We start from the raw sequence: 26,389 nt of genomic DNA on the forward strand, positions 1-26,389 counted from the left end.
CACGGCTCCTAAAATAGACTGTTTGGGATATTCTTTACTGTCTGAGCCACCAGGGAAGCCTGTTTGGATATAATTTTTTTTTTATTGTGGTCGAATAGACATAACATCAGATTTACAATTTTAGTCCTTTTTAAGTGTATAATTCAGGGACATTAAATACATTCACAAAGTACTGTTTCCAGAACTTGTTGATCATCCCAACGGAAACTCTGTACCCATTAAATTATATCTCCCCCGCTCCCCCCACCACACCTCATCCTCCCACCCATTTCCTGGGAGCCTGTGTTCTACTTTCCATCTCTACAAATGCGCCTAGTCTGGGCCTCTCCTATACGTGGACTCATAAAGTACTTGCCTGTTTTTTGTGTGGCTTATTTCACCTGGGTGATGTTTTCAAGGTTCATCTGTGTATCAGAGTATCCTTTTTATGTAAATTGTGTGTAATGGACAGAGCAGAGACCCTCAACTCCAAGCTCTCCTTGGCTTCGTCCTTGCCTCCAGGCAGCTGTGGTGGTGGAGTCGAGCCCAACACCCCAGGCAGAACTGGGACTGCCCTCTTCCCCCTGTCCCCCATTGTCCTGGGAGCATCGGGCAACCTTTCAAGTCCTGCTTTCCTCCTCATCCTGCTGTCCATCCTGGTGCGCTGCCGACACCCATGTGGGTCTGGGCCCACATCACTCTCCCCCACCCCTGTCTGCTTCAGGTGGGAGCGGTTTTGCTGAACAGCAGAAGCAGGGAATCTAGGGGGTGGAAGGACCTGGCGTGCCGGCTGTCATCCTTAGGCAGGGCAGGCATGCTTGTCAGGGATAATCGATCGCCTGTCCCAGTGGAAACGGCCAGGGGAGCTGCATCTGCGGAGGATGAAGCTTTCAGGCAGACGGTGCTTCCTGATCGAGCCTCTGCTGTGTCAACTCGGAAGCTGTTAGAACCCGGCTTGACTGCACAAATGGGCTCACATGCAGTCCACGGAGGAGCCATCATCATAAGATGCTCCCTGAGTCTGAGTCAAGAGCTTCTTGCCCTTTATACCTAGAAGGGAATGGCAGCCCACGCCAGTATTCTTGCCTGGAGAGTCCCATGGACAGAGGAGCCTGGCAGGCTTACAGTCCATGGGGTCACAAAGAGTCGTACATGACTGAGTACACACACACACGTACCTAGATGAGATCGTCTCAGTTCAGATGGCTTGCGTGTAGACATCCAACACCAGATTTTCTCCTCCCGGCATTTCGTGGGAGAGGCTGGTCGTTTAGGAGACGGGCAGCTAGACTGCAGAGGCTGTAACAGCACAGAGCAGACCCTGCACACGAGATGGACACAGAGTGAGCACTGCAGGGGCACGCGTCCCCAGGGCCGCGCCGCAGAGCGACGCCTCTGGGGCCACCTCCATTGTTCTCAGTGTAGCTCCATCCTGTGGGTCTCACCATTGGCGCTCTGCCCTCAGCAGGACACCAGCTGTCCTCTTTGGGGACAGGAGAGCTGTCCTCGGTGAGCACCTGGGAGTGCGGCGCTGTCACTGAGTCAGAGCCCGAGGTCCGGTGGGCTGAGTGGGGACTTGCAGGCCATGGCAACTCTGACCTTGGCTGTGGAGGGGCTGCAGTGGAAAAACCTGGCCTGGCAGCCGATCAGGCTTACAGAGACTGTCTGGGAAGCTCTATGCCGTCATGTGCTGGCAGAAATGCATGGTTTGTGGGGGGCGGGGGGAGGATTGCAGCTTCCTACAACACTGAACAGACAGTAAAACTGGCTGCTTTTAATCACCTGAACCAGGGCTGTCCTTAGTCTTCCACTGGAGGCCTGCTCCTAGCTCCAGCCCTGCCCAGGGCTTTCCAGGGGCCAGGCTGGGCCGGGGGAGCAGGACCGCGGTCCCTCTGCAGCTCTGCCCATCGTGAGTCCTGGGTTCGTTCAGCTGGAAGCACGTTGCTCCCCCAGCACTCACTGCTGGCCCAGTTCAGCGGGCGGGGCGGCCCCATCCACAGGCCTAGCAGCCTCTAGGGCTGTTCACACGCGGTGAGCGCAAGCAGCGTCCTGCCTTCTTCCCGTGGTGCAGCGACGGGTCTTGGCTAACTGACTCATCCGAGATTCCCCAAAGGTGCCAGAGGCTTAGAGACAGAATACAGAGAGTCTTTGACCAAACAGCAAGGTTCATGAGATCGGGGTGCAGGTGACCCCTCCCTCCCATAAGTCAGTCAGAGTGTGCCTCGGTGTCAGAGATGGGAATCCAGGTAGGCACGGCTTGGAGATGACAGTCAAGAATGACTGAAGATGCACCCAGGGGGCAGGAGTGGCTTTGTTTGCAGAGAGTGAGGAGAGGGGCATCGGAGGTTTCAGAGCCTTTTGGTGGGTGATTCTTGGAGCTGAGCAGTAGCTCCAGATAACAGGGCTCCAGGCAGACGTGGCTGAGCAGGTCGGCCTCGGTCTGCGGGGAGCCTCTGGGACAGAAGCCATCAGCCCGGCAGGGTGATTATGATCGGAGCCATTTGCTGTCCCCAGATGTCCGTCAGGCCCTTCCTTGTCCTCTGTGTGAGGCTGTGCGTGATAAGCCCCAGCAGCACAGCACTAATCCTGCCCGGGTCTAATCCTCCTGCTCCACTTCCTGCTCATTTCTCTCTGGCTTCAGGGCTCCCAGTCCGTCAGCTCTGTCCACTACAGCGTTAGGTGTATCCGCGGGTGCTTGCTTCGCAAGTCTGTTCTCTTGTTTTCCAAATACAGCATCTTTTCTGACTCAAAACAGTAGCATATTCATTTTGACTCTTTCAGAGAAATTTTTTAAATCTATAAAGAAAAGTATGAAGTCACCCATAATTCTACCGCCCACCAATAAGAATGGGTAGCATCTGACAGTAACATTTGCTTCCAAACATTTCAAAGACAAAAATAGTTAATCTTGATAAGATTATATTAAATTTATGTTTTTCATCCTGCGTTTCAAGGGTTGGCATTTTATGGAATGTTTCTCATGTGATTAAAATTGTTGAGTAATCATTTATAATGGTGATACAATATTAACTATTCTCAGTGAAATTGGAAACTTGCATGTTTTTTTTCTAAATATTATGAAAGTTTTCAATCATATAGCAAAGCTTAAAGAATTTTCTAGTGAGCACCTGTATAGTCACCACCAATATTCTCCATTAACATTTTACTATATTTATAATATCAAGCCTCTTCATCCACCCACTTATTAACCCGCCTTGCTTTTTTTTTTTTGACTCATTTGCAAATCAATTGTTGACACCAATTCACTTTTCCATCAATGCATGTTAACTAGAGCTTAATTTTTACTGACACTTTTTTTTGTTGTTAATCTGTATATACTGTATACAGTATATACTGTATACAGTATATACTGTATAATCTGTATATACTGACTGCATCCATCTTATATTCCCTAGTTTTGACAAATAATGTGCATACATTTGAATAGTATAAAGTGCGGTCTGTTATTTAGTACAATACTCAAGTCACATTAGAAGGTCCAAAGGGTGTGAGGGCAGATTATTATGAAATAGTAGCTCACGTTAATTGGTTAACCAGAACATTTCCCAAGGCTGTTTTTGTTTGGGTATTAAGTATTTTCTCATGTTACTTGCACCTGAAAAAAAAAGGGGGGGTGTTCTCTGAAAAGGGGGCAACATTTAAATATATCATTTATTTTTCCAGTTTGTTTTTCAAAGTACTTCTAACTCTTCTGTATTGTGTGTGGGTGTGTTCAGTCATTCACTTGTGTCCATGGGATTTTCCATGGCAAGAATGCTGAAGTGGGTTGCCATTTCCTACTCCAGGGGATCTTTCCAACCCAGGGATCCAACCCACGTCTCTTGCATCTCCTGCATTGGCAGGCGGATTCTTTACCACTGCGGCACCTGGGAAGCCAACTCTTTTGTATTACTTCATCAGAATAGGAAATAATTTGCCTCTCTTAAAGGATGGATGGATATATTTCTTCCTAGTAGACCAGTGGGAGCCAGGAACAGAGTATTTTTTAAAGACACAAACTTTATCTTCAGTTCTGACAGGCAAATGGCATGCATTTCTACAGATTTTCAGCTTTCATGAATGCCCAAGGGCCCTATTGATTACCTGCTAAGTGAGTCAATAGAAGCTTCTGAAATGTGGATTCCAGTGCAGTATTTCATATGATGCTTGGTGGTGTGACTGAGTGCCTGTGTGTGTATGCACACTTTGAGAGGTAGGATTTCTACAGTTTGGGAAACAGACACTTTTTGCTGCAGTCGTCATTTTGGGCTTGAAATGATCATGATTTTCCATGTTTCTTTTTGCTTATTAATAACCTGCAGTTTAACATCTCTAGTTCATTTTGTGATGTCTGACTGAGAGTACAGTATTGGGACATGTTTTAACCAGCAATCTTCTGATTACTAGGCCTGCAGACATGTGTCTCTAAGGTTTAGAATGAATCTACCAGCCCTGTTACAGAGCATGGATATGTCCAAGTCCCCAGATTTGCCTGTGCAGTGACCTGTTGCTTTTCTCATCGTGTTCTTTCCTGTCCCAGGAGAAAGTGGCATCTGCTAGGCTGGGTGTGCTGGTGGTCCCTGTCCATCCGGGGCGGGCCTCGGGGCCCTGGACCGTGCGGTGCGGGGCTGGACAGCTGCCCCCTGGCCTCCCACTCTGTGCCCGGCTGTCTGGATTCCCAGGCAGCTCTGACTTCGATGGCTGTACCTTTCTTCCGCCAAAGTGCCCCAATATAACTTTCCTGCTCTTTTCCTCATTTCCTTTGTGGTATTTTGTCCTCTGGTAATGGTTTTCTGTCTTTTCCAAATAAGGACTTTTGCCATCTGCGGTCTCAGATCCTTCAGAAGGCATCAGAGTGCCAAGAAATAATTTCCCTGCCTTGAGGTGCCTCGTGAGCTGAGCAGCTTGCCACCATTCCTGTAACAGTCTATTGTGCTCTTTTGCTAAAGGAAGGAGAGAACTCTTCAGATAATGACCCCAGCAATTTGAGGTCAGAAACTTCAAGAAAACAAAAAACCAGCCCAAACGGGGAGATTGGGGTCTGAGGGCTTAGAGTGAGGGTCAGGGGGGCACTTCACCTCCGAGTTTGGGGGAACCTTGAAACATGACCTGACTTCAGTGTTTTCTTGTCTGTTAACCAGTGATAAGAATGTGTCATATATATACACATTGTGTCTCTCAGGGCTTGGGTGAGAAATACAGTAGATTACATGTGACAAGAAAGTTTAGCATCCTGCCTGGCATTAGTAAACATCCAATCAATGGCAGTTGTTAATATCGTCACTGTAGGCGAGATAGGCAAGGAGAAAGGCGGCGTTCCCGCTCTGGCCTTCAGGGTTTCCCACCAGATCCCAGGGCTTTTTTCTTGTGTTGGACCCTGCAGCGTATCTGTGGTACTGTCGACTTCAGAGTGAAGGACCAGTCTCACTGGGAGATGTTCAGGGATTAGAGGAGAGAACGAAAGGGAAGGAGGCATCTCCCAGCTGGGACCTAGTGCTTCTGCCTGAAGGAGAAGCTGTTAATTCTCACCCTTCATGTCTCATAACATAGTGAGTATGGTAATACAGGTAAAAGGGTGTTAATGACATTCTCCTAAAAGGAAGCAGGTCGAGGCCCCTTCATTTTCTTGTTCTAATGGTACAGCTGTGTGCTGCAAATCAGCACTCAAAATCCAAACAACATGCAAAATAATAAGAATTTATATGGGCTTCTCTGGTAGCTCAGCTGGTAAAGAATCCACCTGCAATGCAGGAGACCCCAGTTTGATTCCTGGGGTGGGAAGATCCCCTGAAGAAGGGATAGGCTATCCACTCCAGTATTTTTGGGCTTCCCTGGTGGTTCAGATGGTAAAGAATCCTCCCGCAGTGTGGCAGACCTGGGTTAGATCCCTGGGTTGGGAAGATCCTTTGGAGGAGGGCATGGCAGCCTCCAGGAATACTCCGGTATTCTTGCCTGGAGAATCCCCATGGACAGAGGAGCCTGGCAGGCAACAGTCCATGGGGTTGCAAAGATTCGGACACAACTGAGTGACTAAGCACACAGTAAGAATCTGTAAGAATTCTGAGACTCCTCTGCCTCCATCCATAATCTCTCCCATGCTGACTCATAATCTACAGCATCCTAAATTTCATTTGCTGCCTTTTATTCACAATATAAATTTTAAGCCCAAAGTCTGTCTCTGAAATGTTGTTGCAATTGAGAGCTTGTTAGTTTTTCTGAAATCACTGGGAAGAAACTGGCTTACTTAAAATGTTAAGAATTGACATGCAAGTCCAAATAATTGCCTGACTTTGTGTTTTATTTAATCATATCCAATACTCAGCAAGTGAAAAAACTGGCTTAAGACTCAACATTCAGAAAACAAAGATCATGGCATCCAGTCCCATCACTTCATGGCAAATAGATGGGGAGACAATGGAAACAGTGGCAGACTTTATTTTCTTGGGCTCCAAAATCACTGCAGATGGTGATTGCAGCCATGAAATTAAAAGACACTTGGTCCTTGAAAGAAAAGCTATGGCAAACCTAGACAGCGTATTAAAAAGCAGAGACATTACTTTACCGACAAAGGTCTGTCTAGTCAAAGCTATGATTTTTCCAGTAGTCATGTATGGATGTGAGAGTTGGACCATAAGGAAAGCTGAGGGCCGAAAAATTGATGTTTTTGAACTGTGGTGTTGGAGAAGACTCTTGAGAGTCCCTTGGACAACAAAGAAACCAAACCAGTCAATTGTAAAGGAAATCAATGCTGAATATTCACTGAAGGACTGATGCTGAAGCTCCAATACTTTGGCACCTAATGTGAAGAGCTGACTCATTGGAAAAGACCCTCGTGCTGGGAAAGATTAAAGGCAGGAGGAGAAGGGGACGACAGAGGATGAGATGGTAGAATGGCATCAACAACTCACTGGACATGAGTCTGAACAAGCTCCAGGAATTGGTGATGGACAGAGAAGCCTAGTGTGATGCCATCCATGGGGTTGCAAAGAGTCGGACATGGCTGAGCGACTGATCTGAACTGACTGAATACTCAGCAAATGCATCAGCCATGTATGGATTCAATCTGGATCCAAGCTCAATTTTTTTTTTTTTCTTCTCAATAGGAATTTTAGAGTTGATCTGCTGGCACTTGGCCAGACTAAAAAGGAAGAGTGGACTGAATCACAGGGGAGTCACCCTTCTGGGTTCTGTTCATTCGACAGTCAGCATTCACCCATTTCCTTACTGTTTGTTGAAAGACACTCCACTGGATCTGAGTCAACCGGAGGGGTGAACTGGCCATGATGCAAATATCCCTCCTCCTGCACCCTGGATCCCCATGGTGCACCCAGAGCATGGAGCCCTGCCTGGGCAAGACTCGAGACGTGAGTGCAGAGGGACCTGTACCCTAGTCTGGGACTCGTGACAGCTTAGCACATGTCTGCAGTGCTATGGGGTGCCTGGCCAGTCCCCCTAACTCTCAGAGGGCTTTCTGGTCTCTTTCACCAACCATATGTGTACCAGTCATACTTCAAGGACCAAGCTAATAAAAACAGCATCACCTTGTGGAAAGAGACCCCAGACCTGGCTGATAACTTCTGGTGAAGCCACTGTCATCCCACACAGATATCAGTGATTCAGTGATGGCCTCTTTCCTCTGACCTCTTTAGAGGACAGAATTTCATTTCCTGTCTTTTTAATTGTAAAGGAAACAGTATTCGCCGCGGATAAATTTGGAGACTTTGAAAAGCCACATGAAAAATTAGAATCACTTGTAATTCTATCATCCAAAGGGGGGATCACTGTGCACATTTTGATAAACCTTTCTTTAGTTGACTTTTATAACATACGTATGAAATACATATGCATACTTATAATTTATTAGATGTAAGTTGAAGTCACAAAATACATGCTGTTTGTCGTCTGCATTTTCCTCAGAGTATATTTCCTGAATCTTTACATATTCTTCAGAAGCATCATTTTAATAACCTGCACAGTGTTCATTTACTGTTATGGGAGGTACTGTGAGGAGCGTTCTTGGTTCATTCATAAATCTTCACACAAGGCTCAGTGTTTTTCTTTAGGGGACATTGCCAGAGGTGGGATTCCTGGGTCATGATATATAGTCTGGTCAGGCTGCACTGCCCATTGGAAGTCCATTCATGCTGATTGGTGTGGGGTGCTGGGGACACTTGGTAACACTGGGTGTCATACTTCTTTTGGTTCGTAAATCTCTTAAGTGAGGAACTATATAAACCTTGTTGCTTGAATTATTAGTCATCATGTTTATTGGCCGTTTGTTTATTTTCTTATTAAGATGGTTTTCCTTTCCCTACTGCTTGCCAAATATTCTTTTGTCTGTCTTGTGTTCAAAAAATCCTTTTTTTCCCCATTTTATCATTTGTTTTTTAATACTATAAGTGTTTTATTTTGATAATATAAAAATTTTTAATCTTACAAATCCACTCATCTGTCCTGGGATGTTTCAGCTTTCATTTCTTGTGTTTATAAAGTCCATGCCCCCAAAACAAATAAGAAATTCATCTCTTTATTTCTGGGATTTTGTGTGCATGTCTTACTACATCTAGATTCTTAATTCATCTGAAATTTTAAAAAATAAATAGCATGGATCTGTTTTGGTCTTTTTTCTCCCTAATCCATAGATGAAGCTGTGCTCCAGTAAAACTTAGTTACAAAATAGGCTGTGGGTTGATTGGTCCTGACAGCCTTAGTTTGCCTATCCCTGTTTTAGCTGAATTTTTGAATCTTTTTAAGTCCTTCATCATCATCTCCCTTACATATACAAAAAAAGTGTGTGTGTGTGTATATACATATATATATATATGTATGTATATTGTCACACACACAAATACTTTCTATGTGTGATTATGTTACACTATCCTACGGACAGAGGAGCCTGGTGGGCTACAGTCTGTGGGGCCCCAAAGAGTCAGACACAAGTGAGTGCAATGATGATGGTACACTATATATATATATATATATATATATATGGGGAGAGAGAGAGAGGAATTTGGTTAAAGTTCTTATAAAATGATTTGGGAGAAATATGACATCTTTATAACATAGGGTCTTCCCATCAGTCAACACCCAGCATTCATCTGTGTCCATCACCAACCAAAGTTTTATAGCTTCTTGTTGCTGGTTCATTTCAGTCCTTGCAGTGTTTCTCATTGTAGTTGCCACTTGTGACTAGGATCTGTGTCAGGGTTCCCCCCCACCCCCACCCCCGCCTGTTCCCTGATTCACTGGAATGATCACAGGACTCGGCTGTTGTGTTCAGGACAGGACAAGGGAGGAGAGCCCCCACCCCCTCACCAACCAGGCAGGTCAGTGGAGCTACTGCAGGTGGGGTTCCAGGACCCGCTTCTACCCCGCTCCCCACCCACACCAACTCTAACTTCTCATCTCTTCTTTCAGTTACCTTTTCACCAGGCCACCAGCCTCCAGGAGGCTCAGGGCAGCTAGAACTTTAGTTGTTTCTTAACCCCGAGATTCATCCAATACATGGCATGATCTCATGTGACAACGAGACACCAAAATGCACACAGAACTGAGTGAACTGACTTTAGATCCGACCTGATGAAAGAGCCTCCTCCCCAGGCTGGGTGGAGTGAGGGGTGTGGCAGAGGCTCAAAGCCCAGAGGGCACTGCCACGCCCCCCCTCACCCCCCCCACCCCGTGAGCTCCCCTGGAGGAGGGAGTTGGTCCCCTCTTTCAGGGAGCTGCAGAGGGAAGGCGGCGGCTGTGGGGGAATCCTTTATGCTGCAGGCTCCCTGAGGTCGGAAGGATGCCGGTCTGAACTCTCCAAACTGCTTTCTTCTGAAATGTGCTGTGACAATGTCCATCCTCTCAGCTCCTTTGTCTTCCCCTCGGAGCTCCTCCCTCTCCTTCCAGCCGTTCTGTCTCCTCACTTTGCCCAAGGCGGAGCTGCCTTGGCTTCCTGCCCCTCCGTCTCAGACACCCCTTGGCCCTTTGATTGATACATGTGCTTGTCTTCCAGACATACTTCTTGCCCACAGCAGGCAAAGGTGCTCTGTGATGGGTGTAAAACTAGGTACCTCCCATATGAATACATGATGAATTTGCTAAGACCTCTAAGAGGAAGGTTTAATCAGGAATTGCAGTGGCTTCATGGGGAATATTGCAACCTGGATTCTCCATAAACCAGGACCACCATCTCTCCCTTCCGACCACTTTCTGTCCCACTGCTTACCCACAGGGGCCCAGGAAACAGCAATTAATTTTTTTTAATTAAATTTACTTTTGGCACTGCTGGGTCTTCACTGCTGCACGAGGGCTTTCTCTAGTTGCGGTAAGTGGGGGCTGCTCTCTAGGTGTGGCGCATGGTCTTCTCATTGCTGTGGCTTGTCTGGTTTCAGGGCACAGACTCTGGAGCGCAAGCTCAGTCAGCAGTTGTGGTACACAGGCTTAGTTGCCCCACGGCATGTGCAATCCTCTTGGACCAGTAATTGAACCCATGTCCCCCTGCATTGGCAGGTGGATTCTTAACCACTGGACCACCAGGAGAGGCCAGCAATTAGTTTTGATATTAGCCCAAACGAAACATAATTCAGAGGAGCAGTCATCCTCAGTACATTGCGTATATGTTTTCCGATGCGTCCTACCCTCTTCCTCTTCCCATCACCCCTCCTCGGTCACAATGATCCTACCCTCCCTCTTTACGAAACTGAACAATTGGGGAAAACCCCAAGTTCAATAATCAGGACTTGAAGCCTCTCAGGAGGCAAACACCTCCCAAGCTCTAGTCTGGTTTGTGATTCCAGAGACAGAAGAGCCTCCTTCCACTGTGTGTGTGTGTGTCCCCTCCCGGAGGCGAGGGGACATGCTGCTTCTGCCGGTTCCCACGTGTGACCCCCCCCCCTTTGTAACAGAATGTCACCTGCTCTGTTTCAGAGTTCCTTGAAAAGGAGAGGCAGCCGGGAAGCATACAAAGAGAAGAAGGCCTTCACCCAGGTAAGCAGCATCTCACTTTCACGCGATATCTCCTCATTTTGAGTTTTCTTGAAAAGTGTGAGCGTCACCCTGAAGATCGCCAAAGAATCACCACCTGCGCAAATATCTGAACTCTCACCCAGAGCCCCCATGGGGTGAAAGTTGTCTTCCCAAACCAAGAGCTCTTCCCTTTTGTTTCTTTCACCGGTCGGCTGGTGGTTTCCTCAAGAAGGAGGAGAACAGACCAACTTCCTGGGCAGCGTAATTGGGTGCCGTTCAGGGCTCTGCTGTGTTCTCAGATGGTGACGGGCGTTCTGGCCATCAAAGTCAGTCACACAGTAAAAGAGATAGCACAGCTGCCGTCACGTCGGGTCATCCAGAAAGCATCATTTTGAGGGTTGGAGTTTTGTTTTTGATGCACAAGCTAAATAGTATCTTAAATTGTCCTAATCGAAAGCAAGGTGTTCTTTGCAAGGTGGTCCAAGTGGGGCCCTCCCTGTGCACAATGCATCATGTCCTTCAGAACTTCGTAGCTTTTCTGAGCACTCTGCATTTCTTTCTTTCTTTTCTAAATTGCTACTAGTATTAGATGTTGGAAAGAACAAGGCTTCTTTGGGGTGTCCACTCCCTGGAGGCCCCAGAGTGAGGAGTGATGAGAGAGACACCGTGGAGCGTCCAGGGAACTACAAGCCCCAGTGCCTCCCCGCTGTGAATTCCCCTGCCCCATTCCCTTGCTTCTCTCCTCTCCCCGAAGCCCCCTTCCCCACAGCAGCTCTCATGGAAGGCCGGGCCCGGTGAGCTGGAGAAACAGCAAGGCTTAGCTGTTTTCTTCTACGTCTCTGCTGCCCAAATCTCACTTTGGAACTGCTAATAATGGGGCATTAACGCCTGTTGTCTCCAGATGCTGGGCGCTTCAGCCCCTGGCCTTTAACACTGTTTCAACTTCCTGGCTTCTGACCGGGGAAGAGCTGTTCTTTAAAAGCGTCATCTTTGCGCATCGCGGGGTGACAGGGGCAGTGCCCTCACCGGGGGTCAGTGAGGCTGGGGGCAGGAGGGGACCCAAGAGCGGGATCATTGAGCGGGGAGTTTCTGTCTGGCAGAACGGAGGAGCTGAGCACCTTGGGAACTGCAGGTCTGCAGCCAAAACTCAGAGGAAACTGCCGCCCCGGCGCAAGGTAGGAGCACGAGCAGCAGTCGTCGGCGCTGGGGTGCTGGCCAGAGGCAGACTTGCAAGCCAGAGAATATATACCCGCAGCGTTATATTTCTGTTGCTTGTCAAGGCCTTTCCGCTGGTGGCGGTGGTGGTGGTCCTGTGTGCGTCCTCCCCCACCCCGGACCGTGCTGGGCTTCTCTGCTGCACCACGAAGGGTCACGGGTCACGTGGCAAGCTACTGGATCTGCTTCATGCTCCTTCCTGGAGCTGTTGGACCGTCTCCTGAAACCAGAGCTTGAGGTCGGCCTCGCCCCTCCCGGGGAGCCTTGGCAGAGTTCTAGAAAGTCTTCAGTTACCAGATAAGATGGGTGTTCGGCCTGTGCTGCTACAGCTGAGGCTGTGATTCCCCCATCATATCAGAAGTTGGCCTCCTGTCCCAGAACAGGCCAAGCCCGGCTTCCCCCAGCCTCCCCTTACCCTGCACACCGGCTCCGGCTGCCCCCACTGAGCAATGAAGTTGACCACACACTCCCTTGGTTTCAAAGACGGCCTTTTCGTTTTTATCAAAACCTGCGTTAATCCTGGTGGCAGGGCTGGCTGTGCATGGGTGTTGCGTAGAAACGAAGCATGCTTTCATCATATGTTAGAATTCCTGGTGTGGGGGTAGTTTCTTTCCTTAAGGAGCTGGAGCCTTTTTGGATATTTGGTCAATCTTCAGGTAATCTATGAATCAGATGCTCACTAGGGTATGTCGTGGAATCCTGCTTTTTTACCCAGCCTGGATTTAAGTTCGAGGAGACAGAGGAGGAGGATGGTTCTGATTTAGAATCAGACTCATGGGGAATGGCAGGGGATGGGGGGACAGTGTAAGGTTTCCAGAAGTCAAGGTGATTTGAGGGCTTGCTGGGGTTTTGTACCATGTAGGGGGGTGCAGATAAATGCTTCTATCTGAGCACAGAGCCCTGGGGAACACCAGACTCCATGTGCATCCTCTGAGAGCTCAGCTCAGCTTTTGGGGGAACAACCCTCAGGAGAGACAGCCTGAGACGCCCTGACCGTGGTTTGAGACAGAAGCATCCTGAACTGTGCAGGGGGCTCTGCCGCTCGGCTGCCACCATCTCAAGGGCTCACCAGTCGTGAGTCTCCAGGGAGGGTGGGTCAGGACACTGGTCCTACCTGGGGCTCTGCTCAGGCTTGAGTGCCGGGCTGAAGGTGGAATTCCCCTGGGACAGGTGACGGTCCCCTCCACTGTCTCCACGGCTGTCCCCAGGCACTGAAGTGAACTTCTGTGCTTGAGGTGGAGACAGGATGGTGTTGGTGAGTCTAGACTTAGGACAAACACCAGCTACCAGGTTCATGATCCTGCTAAACATCTTCTTATCCTGGGCTTGTCACCCCCAATGTGATTCATTTACAAAGTATTGACACTATCTCCACTGACACCTGTTGTAGTTTATTCAAACCCCTTCCTGTGACAACAAAGACCTCTCTGTATTTGGACACATAGATTTCTTATAAATCTATATTTATCAAAAAATTTAAAAAGATGCTTTTGATCTGCTTTCAAAAGTTCTAAGAACCTGGTTTGTTTAACATGCCAATTTCTGGTACAGAGTAGGTATTTAGTATTTCCTGAAGGAATGAATGAATAACAAATAAGTAGGCTTTTTCCCTTAGTGCTAAGTTAGGATTAAATATAGTATGTGTTTTATGGCCCATGTATTCCTGTGTAGGCCCTGTAAAAATGTACATCATTACCCCAGCAGTGATGGTAACCTATCTTGCTCCATCGCGTGGGGCAGTCTGCTTTATTTCCAGTTGTCGCAGAACCCCTCCTTATGTCCACCTTTGTTGTTGTTCAGCTGCTAAATTGTGTCTGACTCTTTGCGACCCCATGGATTGCAGCACACCAGGCTTCCCTGTCCTTTACCATCTCCTGGAATTTGCTCAAACTCATATCCGTTGAGTTGGTGATGCCATCCAACCATCTCATCCTTTGTGGTCCCCTTCTCCTCCTGCCTTCAATCTTTCCCATCATCAGAGTCTTTTCCAATGAATCAGCATTTCACATCAGGTGGCCAAAATACTGGAGCTTCAGCTTCAATATCAGTCCTTCCAATGAATATTCAAAGTTGATTTCCTTTAGGATTGACTGGTTTGATCTCCCTGCAGTCCAAGAGACTCTCAAGAGTCTTCTCCAGCACCACACTTCGAAAGCATCAACTCTTTGGTGTTCAGCCTGACAAAAACCAAACCAGACCCTTGATGTGATAAGTTCTAGATCATGAAGACTGTACCCTCTTCCCAGTGACATTTATATATCACTCTCCTGATATGCAAAGAGGAAGAAAAAAAGTTACTTGCTCCTTTCCCCCAAATTCATTGAGTTTCAGACAAAGCAGAAAGTTGGCTTCAGGTCTACTGGTGGGAGGAGGCAAGGTAGGGGCTCCCAGGGAGGTCTTTCTGCCCAGTGGTGAGTGTGTAGCAGGAACTGGTGGAGAATGAACCGTGTTCTCCGGGTGTGAGAGCTGCGCCAGGCTTGCTGACCCATCTGCACAAGTGACCAGCTGGAAGAGCTTCCTGCCACCCCCAGGGTTGACTTGCTGGTTTGATGACTTTTCCTCCCCTGGTGATGGGATGTGACCACCAGATAAGGAGGGAGACTTTGTCTAAGTCTTGGTTCCCAGAGCAGCCTTTTGGAACTTGATAGCCAGTCACAGAGGAACGAGTCATGACACTGGTCACTGTCGCCAGCCACCCAGTTGTCATTTATGAAACCGTAGCATGAGCCCAGATCCAGAATTGATGCAGCTCCAGGGTGTGGAGGCCACACAGGGAAGGAAAGGGTCACTCTCTAGTTGGTCCTAAAAGGGCCTTCTGGACCTCAGTCCAGCAGCACGGGGTTTTAGCAGACAGCCTGCTCCCGTGACCCTCCAGAGTCCTCTGGGTACCTGAGGAGCCCTACTTTTTAGATTTTTAAACCACTTAACACCTTGCCTTGGGTTTCTGGGATTAATTTCCTGCTGTCATAGCCACTAAAATGTGCTGAAGTCGAGTGTGCGTGGAGAGAGGGTGTGAGTCACCCGGGCCTTCAGTTTACAGTATCCATCTCATACTAACCGCCAGAGCCGGGTGCTTACTCCGCAGCTTAACATCCAGAGGCCCTCATGCCCATCATCTCAAGTCATCCTCACATCCTCCCTGGGATGAGTTGGGGGAGGAGGATAGGGGAGTTGCCTTGTCTTGGGTTCTCAGCAGATTTGTGGAAAGCCAGGCTGATTCGGGGTCACCTGGCCTCCCCATCCCGTTAGTACCTGTGAAGTGCTGGCAGCCCCTCTGTTGAGGGAGGAGGTGAGTGGCTACAGGTAGAAGTTGGCACGGAGGCCTGTCCACCTGCCCCAGGCTAAGCTAGGGGTCTGGGGTGTCTCACAGGTCAGGATGGACCCAGAGAGGCAGGGTGAGTTGCCACATTGCTGACGGTGCTGGGCTTCATTTCACTCATTCCTCTCCATTCATCTCCTGGGTGATGGTTTTCATGTGCATGTTTGCCCACACTACTTGTTTGGTGTCTTTTGTTCCTGTGACCAAGCAGGCCTTGGTGCCCCAGTGAAGGACCAGGCCTGCCCCATCTGTCATGGCCCCTCTCGGGGGAGCCCATGCACCGACGGGAAGACTGGTGTGTCGTGTCTGTGGGTGTGTGTGTGAGGGGTGAGGTGCGAGGAAAATAGTCAAAAACAGGAAGGTGTGATATTTTCAAATAACCCTAGTCTGGGCTCTCTCTCCGGGCAGGATGACAGCGCGGATCTGAGGTGCCAGCTCCAGTTTGCCAAAGAGGAGGGCTCACTGATGCTCAGGAAGATGGCCAAGCTGGGGCGCGAGAAGGACCGGCTGGAGCAGGAGCTGCAGAGGTACAGGGCCCTCTACGGGGATGCCGACAGCCCCCTGCCCACGGGCGAGGCCGGCGGGCCGCCCAGCACCCGCGAGGCCGAGCTGAAGCTGCGGCTGAGGCTGGTGGAGGAGGAGGCCAGCATCTTGGGCCGGAAGATCGTGGAGCTGGAGGTGGAAAACCGGGGCCTCAAGGCCGAGATGGAAGACCTGCGTGGCCGGGAACCGCTGCCCGGTGGGCCGACCTCACCCTTCGGGGGGGACTCCCTGGAGTCCTCGGCCGAGCTGCGCCGGCACCTGCAGTTCGTGGAGGAGGAGGCGGAGCTGCTGCGGCGGTCCATCTCCGAGATCGAGGACCACAACCGGCAGCTGACCCACGAGCTGAGCAAGTTCAAGTTCGAGCCGAGGCCCGAGCCAGGCTGGCTGGCGGGGGGCGGGGCGCCCCTGCAGGACGAGCTCCAGGCGGCGCGGCTGCCGGTGAGCGAGCTGACCGGGGAGGTGCTGACGCTGCAGCCCGGCCCGCGCGCACCGAGCCCGCGGGACAGCGATGCTGACAGCGACACGGGTCGGAGGAGCGACGACGGCGAGGACGGCCGCATGCAGCCCCGCCGGGAGGGCCCCATTGGCGGCGAGAGCGACTCAGAGGAGACCTTCGAGAAGACCTCGGGCTTCGGCAGCGGGAGGCCGTCGGAGGCCGGGGAGTGCCCGGCGGAGCTGCTGCGCGCGCGGGAGGACTCGGAGCGCCTGGCGAGCATCAGGCACGAGGCAGAGCGGCTGGAGCGCGCGGTGGAGCGCATCATCACGGACACCGAGGCCGCGCTCCCGGGCGGAGAGGCCTCGCCTGGGGCCTGCGGCCAGGGCATCAGGGAGGAGCCCCAGCTGCTGGGGACCCTCAACGCCAGGATGAAGGCCTTCAGGAAAGAGCTCCAGGCCTTCCTGGAGCAGGTTGAGCGGCTGGGGGAGGGCCTGTCCCCGCTGCCCCAGCTCACCGAGTCATCCAGCTTCCTGTCCTCTGTGACCTCCGTGTCCCGGGACTCCCCGGTGGGGAACCTGGGCAAGGAGCTGGGCCCGGACCAGCAGGTAAGGGGGCTCCTGGCTCTGCCTCCCTGCTCCGTCCTGCTCCTCCTCCTTCTCGCTGGCCTTGCCGCGCTCCAACTCACCTTGCTCACGGCTGCTTGGTTATGATCGCAAACCTGCATTGTACTAAAGCCTCAAGTTTCAACCAAAGCCTTTCTGTTGGTTGGGTTTCTCTATTTTTTTTTTTTTTTTGGTTTGGTTTGGTTTAGCTCTCTTTCGTTTCCTTGTTTCTTTCCCCCACTCCCTTATATTTTTAACCATGCCACTGCTCTTGGCTAAGAGGTCCTCCCTCTTGACACGAGGCTAACCCACTGGCAGCGCCAAGGATGGACGCGTTCTGTCCCTTATTTTTTTGGCGTCCTCAACGACCAGCCATCTCGATGAAGAAGCAAAGAGGAGTTTGAAGCGCAGTGTGAGCGCTCTTCGAAGTCAGGATAATTAGCAGACACCTCGGGAGTGGGTGCATCCGTGCCTGGGTTCACTGCCCCAGGGACAGTCCAGCCCACTGGCTCCCTCTGTGACACAGCTGGGGCAGGCAAGGAGCGTGGTGGAGAGAAAGATGGCTCTGACGGCACCCCTGGAGCCGAGGGCAGCAAGTGGCGTGGCCCGGACGGCTCTTTCTGCACCACCCTGGACTCTGGCATTCGATGCCCAATGCCCAACTGCGGGCGAGTCTCACTCCCTCGTCCCCACCGCATGCGCCTCATAACCAGCGTGTTGCATTCTCCTCCCCTTTCTCTGTTTGCCTTTCAGATCTCTCAGCCTGCCGTTTTGCTGCTCCTCCTCCTGGCTCTGTTCTCTCCTCTCTCTGACGCCGCTGTGTTTACGTTGGTTTCTCTGGCCATGCTTTTCCTCATTCCATAGATTTCCAGCTGTCTTGTCTACCTTCCCCACCCCACCTCACCCTCTTGTCCTTTGTATTTTGTTTAAAATTGTAAGACAAGAACAAAAGCAAAAAAACCAAATCCCTCCCATGCACCTCACAGTCCAAACTGAGAGATCAGATGGAGTGGCAGCCGGGGCAGGAGCGAGGGGAGGAGCGGGGTCACCTCCATCTCCGAGCCGCACGGGAGCTGCACCGCCGAGCCGACGGGGACGCTGGAAGCTGCCGGCCCGGAGCCCAGAGCTGCTTCAGCCTTGAGGTGAGCAGGGGTCCCCCTCACCTTCCCACTCCTCCTTCGCTGTGTGTCCGTGTGATGGTTCCCACCTAGGTCCAAGGCCGCTAGGGAATGTGATGGGGATGTGGGGCATGTGAGATCACGGGGTACTTAACTGAATCAGAGTACACGGCATACAACTGAACTGAAGGGTTCACACAGGGTGAGGGCAGGGGGCCTGGAAACGAAGCGAAGCAACTAGACCAATTCATGAGGCTGTGCAGCTGCTTGTCAGGCAGTGAGGAAAGTAGGACTGAAAACCAAGACTGTCCCACCTGTGTGTCATCCCCCCCCCCCCCCCCCCCACCTGCTCCAGACATAGGGCAGAACCAGGGATGCTCTTCTGACCCAGGGGCTCTTAAGCAGTCCCTGTTGCCATAGCAACCCATGTCCACAAATCTCGCACTCACCATGGGTAGTACTGCTTTTCCTCATCCCATAGTTTTCCAGCTGCCTGTCTACTTTCCCCACCCCACCTCACCCCCTTGTCCTTTGTATTTTGTTTAAAATTGTAAGACAAGAACAAAAGCAAAAAAACGAATCCCTCCCATGCACCTCACAGTCCAAACTGAGAGATCAGATGGAGTGGCAGCCGGGGCAGGAGTGAGGGGAGGAGCGGGGTCCTGTTGTAGGTCACAGTTGTCCCATCAGCGAAGGCTCCTCCCTTTAGGTAATTCCACCAGGACAGAGGGTAGGTGGCCCTGAGGGGCGCATCTGGCCCTGGTACTACCTGTCGAGGAAGTTGCTGCAGGGTTAGGCCACGTGTTCTACATTAGGAAAGGTCGGGGTGTTTGCTTCCAGAAGCAAACAGAAGCTCACTTCTCAGAGTCAGGTGAGAAAGTCCCCTAAGAGTGCTAGGTGCTGTGAAACATCAAGTATGAATAATAATCAAGAACCAGAAGGAATATGTCTTGCCGTTGAAGACTGCCTGGCGGGAAAGGGTGTCACGGCTCCAGTATCTGGTACCAATTTTCTGTTTCTTCTGGTGTGATTTTATAACTGTCAATGTACAGTAAAAATGGGCAAAAACTAGCCGATCAGACTACATCAAATGATAGCACGTGTAAGGCCAAAACCAGCCCATCTGCATCTTGTCCTGCACACAGGTCAGAGGCTGGGCCACAGAGCCAGTCTTCTCTGCCCCCCGGAGGCCCTTTCTCCTCTGTTTGGTCCTGTCCTGGTGCCCTCCTCTCTCTATACACCGTCCCGGGTGTCCTGTCTAAGCGTGTCCGGTTCACTGTGGTGAGGTCAGAGGACTCCCTCCCATGCACCCCCAGGCCCTGCTGGTTCCCCAGGAGCGACAAGTCTGCCCCCACTCTCCCGGTCACGTGTGCTCTGCACAGCTTCAGAAACTGCAGTGAATCTGGAGAGAGGAAGACGCTTTGCTGAAACAGTGTCATGGGAAAATTAACCTTCATAAAAGGGCGCATAGCAGAGTTAGCTGGTGCTGTGTGGTGACTTAGGGTCACTCAACAATAGGGCTCAGAAGGGATCTTCAGGCAGACCCCTCATTCTACAAGTGGGAAGAAAGCGCGAGGCAGCGTCAGCAAATTCTCCCCGACCCCAGCTAGGTCCAGAACTGCCTCCTTTGGTCTCTCCCGACCCCTGCCCCTCCCGTGAGGAGTGCTACTATACAGCAGGGGCTGGTCCCCACTGACCACCCCCGCTCCCAGGCCTGGACATTCCAACAGGCGCTCCATCTCATTGGAGGGCATTTCCAAACACAGATCACTAGGGTGACTAATCTTATGCCAGCTATCTTGCCATGGAATGTTTCTTCTTTCAAACATCTGTCTGGTTTCCTTTAATTTTATACATTCTAATGAGACAGTGAAAAAATAAAAAACAACTTGGTAAAAGGCAAGGTCCAGGAGCATCATTTTCTAGAAGGGGAAACTGATTTACTCAGGAGTTAGACACGCTTTGTTCTGACTTTTTATTCACCAAGGCATTTCACACAGGAGAGAAAACTCATGTATGCAGACACAATTTTAAAGTACTTTCTAAAAGATGACACATGTTTTCTGACCCCTCTGACAACTCCACAGTTTTTCCTTTCATGATGAGAGGAGCCCCATGTTGATCCCACGTAGGGTCTGGTTCTCCGTGGAGTGGCTGTGTGTGTCCCTGGCATGGATGTCACCCTGACAGACTGCTCACCTTGGCCTCTGAACGTGATACTGGGTTAAAGGATCGTACAGTGGACAGTTCTAGAGGGCAGAACACTCGGAACCCTTTAGTGAAGACTTCACTGAATTCATTGCCAACACTTGCTTTCCCATGAGGCTCTACTGGAAACAGTACACACAGTAGCAGGGCAGCTGGCCAGAGAAGCGACTGTGGGTTAAAGACTCGGGGCACGGGGCACGGATGCCATGGAGCGCCATGTAACTGGGGGGGAGGCAGGCAGAACAGACCTTTTCATCTAGAACGGGGCTGAGACTGAGGCAAGGTGTACCGCTCGCAGGTTTTTTGTTTTTAAATTGATGTATAGTTGATTTACAGTGTTGTGTTAATTTCTGCTGTGCGGCAGAGTGACTCAGTTACACGCATATATACAGTCTTTTTCATATTCTTTTCCATGAAGCTTTATTACAGGATATTGAATATAGTTCCCTGTGCTATACAGTATGACCTGTGCATCCATCCTATGTATGCTAGTCGGCATCTGCTAATCCCATCCTCTTACTCCCCGTTGCTAACAGTGTCTGGACTTCCTCTTCCATTGCCCTTGACGTGACCTTGGTTTGTCTGCATACTCTGACTACTCTTAAACACATGTGAATTTCCTTCAGCCCTTGGCTCCTTGGAGGTGCTAGTGGAGGGGTTGACAGAAGCCACCCAGGATCTGTAGCTTCAAAGAAGAAGCAACTTTCTGAATGGAAGCTGAAGTTTAGAAGATTCCTCAAGTCCCATTTGTGAAGTGACTTCTGTGTTTTTTTGCCTTATAGATTTTCGTGTTTGGGGAAAGGGGACAGAAGTTAAGTGCTTATTTGGGAAGATTTGGGTAGACGCCGAATCTTGGTAGTAGGTTTAACTACTACTGGTACTAGTAGTACCAGCAGCAGCAGTCACAATAAGGCGAGAAAGAAAATAACTGCCTTCTTACTCAGTAACGTGTTAGCAGATCCTGTGATCTGTGTGGTGGGAGGCCCGCCGCTCGGGCTGCACACGCTGAGCTCTGGGGCGCACGGTGTGTCCATATCCACGCCCAGCCCCTCAGAGCTGCCGCAGCCAGAGAGAGCCAAAGTCCCAACCTGCCAGCACCCACAAGCCTGCTAAGGCAGCTACAGAAAAGTTAACTGCTCAGAGGAGAACAAAGTGAGCGGACTTCAGAAGGGCCAGTACTCTGGTTGCCTGTTTCTCTCGGTGGCTGCCAGCAAGATTCCCACGTGGCACAGGCGTCTTCCCGGGCTTTGCTCCCTGGGGCTCCTGGCGAGTCTGCTGAGAGATTCCATCTGTTAAGAGAGCAGGATACGGAATATGTGGTTTGGAATGTGCCGGGCGCCTTAAAAATAGTGCTGAAGGAGGAGCAGCAGAGCAGGGGCACCGGTCAGATTACACGTAAATAGGAGACCGAGCCTATGCCCAGAGGATCGAGTTTCTGGGTCAGAAATCCCGGAGTTCTTCTCCCGAGCCCCTCCTCCTGTCCTTTCATCAACGAGAGCACTCTTCGGTCTCAGCTGTGACATACCAGCCTCGATGAAAGGATGTGGGGTTTATATGCCAAGTACACGGGCACAGGTGCTGACCCGATAAACCGCTTTGGAAGGGAGCGGTAGCAGAACTGGCCCGAACAAAATGGAAGTCGTGGGAGATGAGGTCACAGGGAGGGAGGCAGAATGGAGTCCTGGTGAATGAGTAGCATTGTTGTTATCTAGTAAGTGGCCACGTGAAAAGGTTTTTTGGTTTGATTTGGTTTTTGTTTGTGTATTGAGATATCGAAGTTGTCTTTAGTGTGGAAAGTAACTTATACGCCACTTTCTCTGAAGATGTCCGGGAAATGAGCAGTGTAGTCATTGTAGCATATGCCATGTGAATGAGGAAGGCTGGGGTGTGGATTCCCCAGCAATAACACAGGGAGGCGGTCGTGGTGTCGAGATGAACACGTGTCCATGGTGTGGGGACCACCCGGGAAGGCGTCGGCTGAACGTAAACCAACTGAGTAGGACGAGGTGAATGTGTTTGGTGACTAATCAGAATCTTAGATGGGTGGGCAAAGGATGGTTCTGGGAACTCGGTGATGAAGGGGAAGTATGTGTTTTTGGAGGGAATCTCTGTGTTGTGTAAAACCTTTCTCACATGTATGGTGACGTGTATGAGCATGTGCAGTTGTATGGCGGTGGTGGAGTCATTCTGGATGGCAGTTTCTGCCATCGCCTGTTTGTATTTTGATTTTTCTAACACTAGAGTGGCAGCATCCTACCTGGGAGCAGCTACTTGTCCACAGAGCTTTATTTCTTTTAATGTTTGCTTCGTTTTATTTTTGGCTGTGCTGGGTCTTCGTTGCTGTGCGCAGGCTTTTCTTTAGTTGGGGTGAGCGGCAGCTCCTCTCTCATTGCGGTCCTCGGGCTTCTCTTTGCCGTGGCTTCTCCTGTTGCAGAGCACAGGTTCTAGGGCACACAGGCTTCAGTAGTTGTGGCACACAGGCTTAGATACCCTGTGGCATGTGGGATCTTCTCGGACCAGGGCGCGAACTCGTGTCCCCTGCATTGCAAGGGTGGATTCTTAACCACTGGACTGGTGGGCAGCACATCATGCTTCAGTGTTAACGATGCCTGAGATTTTTAATAGGACAGTGTTTCCATCTCTAAAAAACATGTCATAAAGGAGCTCAGCGTCCTCTGTCATTGTCATTTGGACATAAAGGCGTAAAAGATGGATTTTACCAGTAACCGTTTTATTGAAGATTCCTGTAGGTATTTTAATGTAAAATGTAGCAGGTAGACCTTGTGCAGCTCCTCTGAGACACTTGCGTCTGTTCAGTGAAGGAGCCCCAGGCCACTCGCCCTAAGCATCCTGGGGGCAACTCTGGGCAAAAAAAGAGAGGCCTCCTGACAGAGCAGGAAAAACTCTGACAAGGAATTATGAACTCATTAATTACCCAACTGAGAGAGACACTCAGGGACTCGGGCAGTTAGTCCAGAAAGCCGTTGTGTGAGGCAGTCATGCAGAGCCATCAGCCTTGTCAGCTCTGATGCCCGCAGCTTCTAGGAAGTCGTCTAGAAGCTGCCTCATGTGGGGCTGCCTCCTCTTGGCCTGGTTTGTGGCGCTGTAGTGGCCGAAGCCCAGGTGATGGCACCGCTCACTGGCCCAGCTGCCAGGTTAGAGGTGCAGGTGGGGCTCCGGGGGAGCTGCCAGGCATTGCTCGCTGCGCCCGAGTGTGTCTCATCACTCCACGTGCCCCTGCGTCGTGCACGCGTCTGTCCCTTGTCTTCAGCTTGGGCCAAGTTCTCACTGCTACTGAACCCCTTCCTTTGTCCCACCAATCTGCTGGGGGCTCCCCCAAACAGAGTGTACCCACTAAACCCCTTCCTTTGTCTCACCAACCAGCTCAGGGGCTCCCCCAGAGTGTATCCACTAAACCCCTTCCTTTGTCCCACCGGTCAGCTCAGGGGCTCCCCCGAACAGAGTGTATCAATAAAGGAGCTTCAGGGTCGGCTTGCGCAGGTAGTCAGACCACATCAGGAAGAGGCAGAGAGACTGATAGACACCATCTGGAAGGCAAATACGACTTGGGTCCAGCACCACCTTCTCTGTCCGCAGGGCCCCGAGAGAGAGAGAGGATGGGCGCTGCTTTATAGGGACTCGGTCTCATGCACCAACTGGGCAGCCTGGGCTTGGGGCTGGAGGGCACATGGATAAGGGCGCCCAGTCAAGCTGCCTGCCTCGGGGGTCTCACAAAGATCACTGTCTCCCTTCCTGCTGGAAAGCATGCTTTTCCATCCTGACATTGGTCAGTATGTGGTCTCAGGAGACGTGGGTTAGATTCCTGGTTTGGGAAGATCCCCAGGAAAAGGGAATGGCAACCCACTCCAGTATTCTTGCCTGGAGAATCCTCCTGGACAGAGGAGCCTGGCGGGCTGCAGTCCGTGGGGTCGCAAAGAGTCGGACATGACTGAGGGACTCACACAACAACAGACAAGCTTGCCTGCGGCCAGAACCAGTAAAGGGCCTTCCATGCCGCTGAACATGAAAGTGTGTCCGTAATGTCCAGTGTCTGCAGATTGGTACATCTCGGGTAAATGTCAGGTCAATTTTCTGCTAGATACATCGACAATTCACCTGTTAAAAAAGCTGCCACTAATTGGGCTGTGGCCTTATCAGCTCTTTTAGCCATTTTAGAGTAACCTGGTCCTGACTCAAAATCCTCATTCACTAAGAGCTTCCCCAGAGTTCCCAGGACCTGGGATCACTGTCCCCAGGTCTCCAAGGTAACTGCCACCCCGACACACCCGAGACGCAAACCCAGGCTCAAATCACCATGACTGCTTCTCAGACCTTTTGTGTTTGTTCCTGGGAGAAATCTGTTATCTTTAAAAACAAAAACCAGATGATCTTGAGATGGCATCACAGTGTTTCAAATGCATGTCCTATGCACAGTAAGGTATCTGTATGTACTTACTCTGGCAAGGAATGTGCATGCCACCTAAGCCTCATGTTGTCCGTGGTTGTGCTCATCTAAATGGGTTAAAAACTGATCAAGGGAGCGCCTTCTGCCATGAAGCTCCAGGAGAGCCAAGCCAGGTACCATTAGACATGTCCCCCTTTTTAAAGTTATTTTTACAAGTCAAGTTTCACATATTATCACCAAAGAAAAGTAATTTCATATTACCTGAAGGCTAATCCCTAAGGAATTTAGCTGCTGCTGCTGTTTTTTTTACATTGCACCAAAAATCATGTTTAAAAGTGAGTTTATCCCAGGAGATGCTGTCAGCAGAACTGCAGAATCCTGGTGTTTCTAGTACTGGATTCAGAATAAAGGGCTGTGGGGTGAAGACTCTCCCAGCCTAGGCTGGAGGCGCTGAGCAGTCATCCAGGCTTGTTCAAAGGGGAAGGGAAGGGGGTCTCCTCACCTCCCCAAGGGCCAGGGACACGACTCTGAGACTTGGGACATGCAGGGGATCCTGGAACAGAAGGCAGCAAGGGCCTTGGAGGAAGAGGGAGCAGAGGGAGCCAGTCAGGAAGGGACGTTTCTAAGAGGTTATAGATCAAAAAATAAACTAAAAGAACAGGCCCTCCCAGGGCTGTGCCTCCAGGAGCCAGTCCCGGGGCACCTCAGGGACCCGCCTGGCACTGGGCGCGCACGGCGGGGATCGGTTGCACTCGGCAGCTGGAAGCTCACCAGGGTCAGTCAATGGCCTGAGATAACACACAAATAAATCGCAGACACCGGGCTTCCAGCAGCCCAACCGCCCCCCTCCTGTCTAGCTCCATGTCCACAGGGGACAGAGCTAGTGCTGGGACTCAGGGCTGCTAAGCGTGTGAGTGAAACTGCCTGTTTTTCATGTTATCTGGGATAGCTTCAGGTGCCAACGAGGTCTGGTGTCAGCACCCAACTTAGTACTTTCTCTAGTACTTTAGGGGAACAAAACCAAACCCACCTGTTGGTTTTTGACACAAGAGGGGGTGTTAGGGTAATAGCAAGATTGGCATTCTAACCCTTTCTGGTCAGTGGAGCAAAAGACTTTCAGCCTATGTATCACATTAGCCACCATGAATGCTATTCCCGTGCCCTTGTCTGCACCCCATGTGCAGCTGAGTACTAGCTTGTCCTCATTCTGTCTGGGGCTGTGGGAACCCTAGGCCCAGCAGGTCAAGGGGGACGGACTCCCACTTACTCTGCCTGGACACCTGCAATGTGCCAAGGCACAACGTGCCAGCCCCGGAGGGCAAACAGGGTCTGCCCCGGGGTCAGCTGTGAGCCCTGCCTCCAAGAGACAGTGCTCCTGAAGGGGTCTAAGGAACATCAAAAAACCTCACAAGCAACTCTACGATGAGAAATGATGCTGACGCCTCCTCTGAGTCAGGAAGCGCTCGGGGTTTTGTGAAGAGCGAGCCTCTCGAGGAGTTTACTAAACGCTGGGAGTTGGGGGATGAGGTTTCTGAGTTTCCCATTCCAGGCGGAATGGCCGCTGGCAGACTCAGTTGGGTGGCAGGTGGGGACAGCCGCCCGTCACGGCGC

The 26,389-nt window shown here is 50.7% G+C and overlaps 1 protein-coding gene across 2 annotated transcripts in view; it reads left to right on the forward strand.

Annotated features, from left to right (window-relative positions):
- MTCL1 (microtubule crosslinking factor 1) overlaps positions 1-26,389 on the forward strand; it is a 111,325-nt gene that overhangs the window by 55,598 nt on the left and 29,338 nt on the right. For both annotated transcript variants that reach the window (XM_061131354.1, XM_061131355.1), the window contains exons 4-6: positions 10,894-10,953; positions 15,875-17,050; positions 18,034-18,189. In XM_061131354.1, the coding sequence (XP_060987337.1) occupies positions 10,894-10,953; positions 15,875-17,050; positions 18,034-18,189 (1,392 nt within the window). The remainder of the gene's footprint in view (positions 1-10,893; positions 10,954-15,874; positions 17,051-18,033; positions 18,190-26,389) is intronic.

This window comes from Dama dama, chromosome 27 (genome assembly GCF_033118175.1).
Source record: "Dama dama isolate Ldn47 chromosome 27, ASM3311817v1, whole genome shotgun sequence".
NCBI lineage: Eukaryota > Metazoa > Chordata > Mammalia > Artiodactyla > Cervidae > Dama > Dama dama.